Source organism: Lycorma delicatula, chromosome 6 (genome assembly GCF_047948215.1).
Source record: "Lycorma delicatula isolate Av1 chromosome 6, ASM4794821v1, whole genome shotgun sequence".
NCBI classification, from domain to species: Eukaryota; Metazoa; Arthropoda; class Insecta; order Hemiptera; family Fulgoridae; genus Lycorma; species Lycorma delicatula.
In genome coordinates, this window is record NC_134460.1 from 10,311,845 (window position 1) to 10,320,658 (window position 8,814).

An 8,814-nucleotide genomic window follows, 5' to 3' on the forward strand; every position below is an offset into this window, starting at 1 on the left:
TCTTCTCTAATTTCTTTGACCATCCTACTTCTAGATTTTGAAACCAGAGCTTTTCAATGACATTTCTTGACGATCTTGTTTCCGGTGTCCTTATGAGATGACCGAAGAAAGAGATTCTTTTTTTCCGCATAGCATCAGTAACAGGCTCTATTTCTCGATACACCACCTCATTCGGCACAATCCACCCTCGACCTTCTTTTTGGTGTTTTTTATCGATACACGTTCTGACAATTCTCCTGTCTATTTTCAGAATTTTATCGGTTCGGTTTTTCTGAGTGATTTTGAAAAGGGTCTCGCTTCCGTAGGTGACTTCTGGTTAACTACAGTTTTATAATATTTAAGTTTTGTTTTAGTCGAAAGGCATTTTTTGTTATATGTTGACCGAGTTAATTTTTGGGATTTAATCATTTTATTTGTCCTGTTTAGCCATGTCACTTTTTCATTTAAATTATAAGTTATTATTTCCCCTAGATATTAAAATTGTTTTTCTATATTATATAATTTTTGTCAGCATTTCTTGTGCCAGTGACAGTTGTAAATTGAATAAGGTGTTAGTGGAACTAATCAGAGTATTTTCTCTGGTATCAATTTATAATTATTATTCATTCTGTACACACACACACACACACACACACACACACACACACACACACACACACACACACACACACACACACACACATACACATACACATACACATACACAAACAAACAAACAAACAAATACATCCAGTTACTGAACATTAAATTTGGTTCAGTTAAAAATTCAACAGTAAACTACTTCATCCCTCACTTAATCTAGTAAGCCTGGCATGGAATATTTTTTATTCTTGAAAAAACTAGCCTTTTTTAGGTTGCCTGATGAGGTCTTACGGTATAATACTCAAAACTGTTTAATTATAGCACCTAACATACATATTTTTAATTATTATTGATAACTTTTTTATAGTTATTATTAATTGCTTATTTAAAATCATAATTTTTATATTCTTCTTGTTGACTATGAGCAGAAATTTAAAAACGCGTTACTTATATCCATTATATGTGTTTTGTTTCTGATTAGAGTTGAACTTTTCATTTTGCGTTTAATTATAATAGACGTTATTTACATCGGTTTTCTCAGAATTAAATTATCTATAATGTTAACTAGATATTTTTATTTGTTTATTTGTAAATTAACAAAGTTATTTTATTCAAAACCTAAAAGTGTATTTTTTCCGATAAAACGTTTTCGTGTTTCATCCCGTTTTTCTTAAAACCTAAATGAGATAGAAGTCTGGGACCATTTTTATTTAATTTCTTAGATCAAAAACCATATAGAAGCACCAAATTCATCCCTCGATTTGTACTCCAAGAATTTTAGTACGGTTTAATTTTACAGAGGGAGCAGGAAGCAGAGCAAAATTTTTCGCGAGCCGAAACTCGCTAACGAACCGTTTTCTGATATATATTTATATGATCTTTTTTCACATTACTCTCTATTTTTACTTTCCTGGCATCATAGCTCTACAGCTGTGCTGCAAGAAGGAAAGTATGGTAATCAGTCAAAAAATGGTTATGAGTTTTTTGCATTTCCCAACATTTAATGACCCAGAAATCTCCCAAAAAAAAAAAAAAACTGAAGCTCAATGTTCATACATACGTACACGTACGTGTGTCGGCTTAATATTTGACTGCATGAACTTAATTCGATGAAATTTGGAACAGAGACTCAAGTATATGGTCCAATTTGTTGAAAGTTTAGGGAAACGTTTTTTGGAGTCAGTATCTTCAGAGGGTAGAGTAGATAGTTTTTTGGGGTCAATTTTCTCAGAATTTTGCAAACTTAACTTAACCCTACTATATTAAGTTCAGTACATCTTACAATGCTTATCTTACCATTAAAAATAAAAATTAGCCCAAATTCTTCCCTTCCCTGAATATTGAAAAAATAGTTTTTTTATTTATCGCATAATTTTAACAGAAGCTTTTGAATTGTAGATTAAAAAGTCTAAAAAATATCAATTTTTTAAATTTTTTTCACGTATCATTATTTTTTCATTATATAAGAATAAATAACTTGTGCAAGGAACTTTTAACAACTTTGTTGCCAGCTTTTTTTGGTAGTAATTTAATCTCACCTTGTTATTAAATACCACACGTTCAATTATAATTATTTAGAATTTTGACAAGAACCAATTTTTAATCCAAATTGTTTAAAGTTGTTTCATTTTTTAATATAGTGTTTACTTTAATTTGTAGAAATAAACCAAAATTAAACTGATGATTATTATTATTATTATTATTTTTTTTTTTAGCTTACCTGAGAAAAACTGTTTAAGGATGATGGCTTTTGTTTTGCTAATTCTGCAGAGGCATAATTAATAATTCCATTTTGTGGAAAAAGGTTTCCTTTCCATGATAATATTACTCCAGTTAAAATTATATAATTGATGAACATAGTTTTTCCCTGTTACTCCGATAATTTTTCAAACAATTCTTAAACTGTGTATATGTTATGTATTAATATGATTCATTATACTGATAATATTTAAATTAATATCATATCGTACAGCCTACGTTTTAATAATTTATCTCATGCTTGTTCATCGAAAATAACACACATTCATACGGATTTTTTATTATAATTTGTTTACTTAAGGCTACTGTTATCTTAATTCTTTTCATATTAATCATAGAAATCATTTCCATCGTTAAAAGAAATACTGATAACGCGTTTTTTCTTTCACTTTTTCATTCTGTTTTCACACATTGTTTCCCTCCCCCACCCGATCGCTTCTTCATTTTCTTCTCTCGTTCAACTTCCCATTCATTGTTGCTAGCACCTCCTTCTCTCTTTTCTATTAAAGGCATTTTTTCTTATCATCAAATATTAATATAGAAAGAATAAATATTTAAAAATAACTTCTTCGTAATTTGGCGTATTAATATGAAGAAGAAATATCTGAGCTCGATTCAATCTGGTCAGATTTGAAAAGTATGAAATCTTGTATTAAATCTCACTATAAGTTGAAGTTTATTTTGACCTATATTTTTTTATATACTAATTGTTACTTTCTCCGCCATACCTCTGTGGCTGCTATAACAGCATAAAATAAGGTTACAAAGGAAAAATATAGCGGTAGGTCAAAATATTATTGATGTTTTTCCAAATACGTTTCAAGACCCCCAAGTTTAAAAAAAAACTGTTGTAGACACCACATAACTTCCTTAGACGCCTACTAAATTACATATACACATTTAAAAAAAATGAAAAGTACATAAAATTTTATTTCATTAATAACTTTTAACTCTATGAATCATGAGACCTTGCCGTTGGTGAGGGGGCTTGAGTGCTCAGGGCTACAGAGTAGCTGGACCGAAGGTGCAACCATATCGGAGAGGTATCTGTTGAGAGCCAGACTAAGGAATGATTCCTGAAAGAGGGCAGCAGCTCTTTCAGTAGTTGTTAGGGGCGTGAGTCAGAACGACTTAAACGGCCGTATCAACATCACTTAGTCCTCTGAGTACTGCGCAGCTGAAAGCAATGGAAAACTACAGCTACTTTTTTTCCAAGAAAATGTGGCTCTCTGCCTTTTCACATAGCAATAATGGAGGCGCCTTCCTTGGTAAAATATTACGGAGGTAAAATAGTCCCCCGTTCGGATCTCCGGATGGGGACTACTAAGGAAGGGGTCACCAGAAAATTAAAAAATAACATTCTACGAGTCGGAGCGTGGAATGTTAGAAGCTTGAAAAAGGTTGGTAGGCTAGAAAATTTAAAAAGGGAAATGGGTAGGACAAATGTGGATATAGTAGGAATTAGTGAGGTTCGGTGGGAAGAGGAAGGCGACTTTTGGTCAGGTGATTTTAGAGTAAACTCAGCTTCAAATAATGGGCAGGCGGAGTATTTCAAAACACATAGCGATAGAATCATTGTAGTAAGGATAAAATCAAAACCTAAACCGACAACGATTGTTAACGTCTATATGCCTACAAGCGCCCATGATGATGATGAGGTAGAGTGTGTATACGAAGAGATTGATGAAGCAATTAAACACGTAAAAGGAGATGAAAATTTAATAATAGTTGGAGATTGGAATGCAAATATTGGAAAAGGCAAGGAAGGAAATATAGTGAGTGAATACGGGCTGGGCAAAGGAATGAAAGAGGGGACCGACTTATAGAATTTTGCACGAAGTATAATTTAGTAATTGCCAACACCCAATTTAAAAATCATAATAGAAGAATATACACTTGGAAAAAGCCAGGCGATACTGGAAGGTATCAGATAGATTATATCATGGTTAAGCAAAGATTTAGAAATCAACTCGTTGACTGCAAAACTTACCCTGGAGCAGACATTGATAACGACCATAATTTGCTGATAATGAAATGTAGATTGGGGTTTAAAAACCTGAAGAAAAGGTGTCAGATGAATCGGTGGAATTTAGGGAAGCTTGAGGAAGAGGAGGTAAAGACGATTTTTGAGGAGGACATCGCAAGAGGTCTGAGTAAAAAAGATAAGGTAGAAAATGTAGAAGAAGAATGGGAGAATGTTAAAAAGGAAATTCTTAAATCAGCAGAAGCAATCTTAGGCGGAATAAAGAGAACCGGTAGAAAACCTTGGGTTTCAGACGATATATTGCAGCTGATGGATGAACGTAGAAAATATAAGAATGCTAGTGATGAAGAAAGTAAAAGGAACTATCGAAAATTAAGAAATGCTATAAACAGGAAGTCCAAACTGGTGAGAGAAGAGTGGGTTAAAGAAAAGTGTTCAGAAGTGGAAAGAGAAATGAACATTGGTAAAATAGACGGAGCATACAGGAAAGTTAAGGAAAATTTTGGGGTACATAAATTAAAATCTAATAATGTGTTAAACAAAGATGGTACACCAATATGTAATATAAAAGGTAGAAGAATTTTGTTATTTGGGAAGTAAAATTACTAAAGATGGACGAAGCAGGAGCGATATAAAATGCCGAATAGCACAAGCTAAACGAGCCTTCAGTAAGAAATATAATTTGTTTACATCAAAAATTAATTTAAATGTCAGGAAAAGATTTTTGAAAGTGTATGTTTGGAGTGTCGCTTTATATGGAAGTGAAACTTGGACAATCGGAGTATCTGAGAAGAAAAGATTAGAAGCTTTTGAAATGCGGTGCTATAGGAGAATGTTAAAAATCAGATGGGTGGATAAAGTGACAAATGAAGAGGTATTGCAGCAAATAGATGAAGAAAGAAGCTTTTGGAAAAATATAGTTAAAAGAAGAGACAGACTTATAGGCCACATACTAAGGCATCCTGGAATAGTCGCTTTAATATTGGAAGGACAGGTAGAAGGGAAAAATTGTGTAGGCAGGCCACGTTTGGAGTATGTAAAACAAATTGTTGGGGATGTAGGATGTAGAGGGTATACTGAAATGAAACGACTAGCACTAGATAGGGAATCTTGGAGAGCTGAATCAAACCAGTCAAATGACTGAAGACAAAAAAAAAATTAATAACTTTTAGTATTTTTTATTGTTATTTATTTTTAAATGTTTTTACAATCAGAGGCTAATAATTATTAATAAATCAATATATATAAAATAAAAAAAATAAAAAGGTAAAAATAAGGAGATGAAGTCAGATTCGAACCGATGTGCCTTCCCCTTGTAAGATCCAAATAATTTATTAATTAAAATTTTATTTGACTATAACTCTGAAACCAATGAAAGTAAGTACCACTTATGATATATTGTTGAATCGCTCTCAGTGAGGGCTTATTACTGCAGTTAAGAAACAGTCTAAAATCCCGATTGTTTTGGGTTTTGGGCTTTTTTGGACACTTTTGATCCAGTCGATTGCAATCAAAAGGGGAGGTGCACAATTAGATGTTACAACAGTCCTAAATCAAAAATTTCAACATGCTACGGTTGATCGTTTTCGACTTATGCGAGATACATACGTACGTACATACATACATACCTACAGACGTCACACTGAAATTAATCAAAATGGATTCAGGGACGGTCAAAATTGATATTTCCGTTGAAATCTGAAAACCGAAATTTTTCGCAATCACAATACTTCGTACAAGGAAGTAAAAAAGGACCCATTGGTCATGATTTAAGAATTTATACTAATTTTATATCATTTCTGTTTTTGTGAGTGTTATTACAAATTTTATATGGGTTTTATTTTGATAAAATGTGCCCAAAGTTTTTCTAAAAGTTTTGATTTTTTCTCAATTATAATTTTAAGGTAAAAACGTCATCGAACAAGAAATCAAATTGGATTAAAAATGTTTTTATTGAACTTATGGTCTTTTTCGGAATACTCCTCTACATATTTCACGACTAAGTCGTTAATTTTTCAAAATCCTACGAATGTTTAAAATAAAAATTTATCAAGAGCGCAGCCGGAGAACATTATGCAACCTTTTACCGGCATTTTTTAATATTGGTTATATTATACGTAAGGTTATTTTCAGTTTGGCATTTCATTGTAGTCTAAACTAAGGCTAATTAATGTTAAGAAAGAAACATTAATTGAATTCTGAATTCTAAATTCTAAATACCCGTATTACGAGTCATAGTAATACCGTACTACTGGTACGGTAATTAAGAAATGCTATAAACAGGAAGTGCAAACTGGCGAAAGAAGAGTGGATTAAAGAAAAGTGTTCAGAAGTGGAAAGAGAAATGAACATTGGTAAAATAGACGGAGCATACAGGAAAGTTAAGGAAAATTTTGGGGTACATAAATTAAAATCTAATAATGTGTTAAACAAAGATGGTACACCTATATATAATACGAAAGGTAAAGTCGATAGATGGGTGGAATATATTGAAGAGTTATATGGAGGAAACGAACTAGAAAATGGTTTTATAGAGGAAGAAGAGGAAGTTGAGGAGGATGAAATGGGAGAAACAATACTGAGATCTGAATTTAAGAGAGCATTAAAAGATTTAAATGGCAGAAAGGCTCCTGGAATAGACGGAATACCTGTAGAATTACTGCGCAGTTCAGGGGAGGAGGCGATTGATAGATTATACAAACTGGTGTGTAATATTTATGAAAAAGGGGAATTTCCGTCAGACTTCAAAAAAAGTGTTATAGTAATGATACCAAAGAAATCAGGGGCAGATAAATGTGAAGAATACAGAACAATTAGTTTAACTAGTCATGCATCAAAAATCTAACTAGAATTCTATACAGAAGAATTGAGAGGAGAGTGGAAGAAGTGTTAGGAGAAGACCGATTTGGTTTCAGGAAAAGTATAGGGACAAGGGAAGCAATTTTAGGCCTCAGATTAATAGTAGAAGGAAGATTAAAGAAAAACAAACCAACATACTTGGCGTTTATAGACCTAGAAAGGGCATTCGATAACGTAGACTGGAATAAAATGTTCAGCATTTTAAAAAAATTAGGGTTCAAATACAGAGATAGAAGAACAATTGCTAACATGTACAGGAACCAAACAGCAACAGTAGCAATTGAAGAACATAAGAAAGAAGCCATAATAAGAAAGGGAGTCCGACAAGGATGTTCTCTATCTCCGTTACTTTTTAATCTTTACATGGAACTAGGAGTTAATGATGTTAAAGAACAATTTAGATTCGGAGTAACAGTACAAGGTGAAAAGATAAAGATGCTACGATTTGCTGATGATATAGTAATTCTAGCCGAGAATAAAAAGGATTTAGAAGAAACAATGAACGGCATAGATGAAGTCCTACGCAAGAACTATCGCATGAAAATAAACAAGAACAAAACAAAAGTAATGAAATGTAGTAGAAATAACAAAGATGGACCACTGAATGTGAAAATAGGAGGAGAAAAGATTATGGAGGTAGAAGAATTTTGTTATTTGGGAAGTAGAATTACTAAAGATGGACGAAGCAGGAGCGATATAAAATGCCGAATAGCACAAGCTAAACGAGCCTTCAGTAAGAAATATAAGTTGTTTACATCAAAAATTAATTTAAATGTCAGGAAAAGATTTTTGAAAGTGTATGTTTGGAGTGTCGCTTTATATGGAAGTGAAACTTGGACAATCGGAGTATCTGAGAAGAAAAGGTTAGAAGCTTTTGAAATGTGGTGCTATAGGAGAATGTTAAAAATCAGATGGGTGGATAAACTGACAAATGAGGAGGTATTGCGGCAAATAGATGAAGAAAGAAGCATTTGGAAAAATATAGTTAAAAGAAGAGACAGACTTATAGGCCACATACTAAGGCATCCTGGAATAGTCGCTTTAATTTTGGAAGGACAGGTAGAAGGGAAAAATTGTGTAGGCAGGCCACTTTTGGAGTATGTAAAACAAATTGTTAGGGATGTAGGGTGTAGAGGGTATACTGAAATGAAACGACTAGCACTAGATAGGGAATCTTGGAGAGCTGCATCAAACCAGTCAAATGACTGAAGACAAAAAAAATTTTAAACAGTTTTTATCATGGAACTCAAATTTTCGACACTATAGGTCTGCGATTAAGCCGGAAACATTCTTCTATACGGCAGAAACTCTAAACTGTGCAACAAAGGTCTGCTACAAAATGTAGATTAAAAAGGAAGGAAAATTATAAAAAAATGTCAGGTCCTAAATTTCAAAATAATCAGGTAAAATTAATCTCAAATAACAAAGTTTTATATTAAAATTGAAAAACTGTCAGACACGATAAGAAAAAAACGAATTGCAATTTACTTCCATTTATTCAGAATGAATAACAGTAGATTAAATAAACAGATTTTTAATTTCTTCCAAAGTAAAAAAATTAAAGGCAAACGGTTTATACAAGATTAAGAAGACCTAAAAGAACTGAAGATAACTGAAGAAATTATAAAAGA

The 8,814-nt window shown here is 32.5% G+C and overlaps 1 protein-coding gene across 2 annotated transcripts in view; it reads right to left on the reverse strand.

The window, feature by feature from the left end:
- The window catches only part of LOC142326558 (uncharacterized), a 79,436-nt gene extending 76,846 nt beyond the window's left edge, over nucleotides 1–2,590 (reverse strand). For both annotated transcript variants that reach the window (XM_075369134.1, XM_075369135.1), the window contains exon 1: nucleotides 2,303–2,590. In XM_075369134.1, the coding sequence (XP_075225249.1) occupies nucleotides 2,303–2,440 (138 nt within the window). In that variant the 5' untranslated portion in view covers nucleotides 2,441–2,590. The remainder of the gene's footprint in view (nucleotides 1–2,302) is intronic.
- Between the last annotated feature and the right edge of the window lie 6,224 nt (nucleotides 2,591–8,814).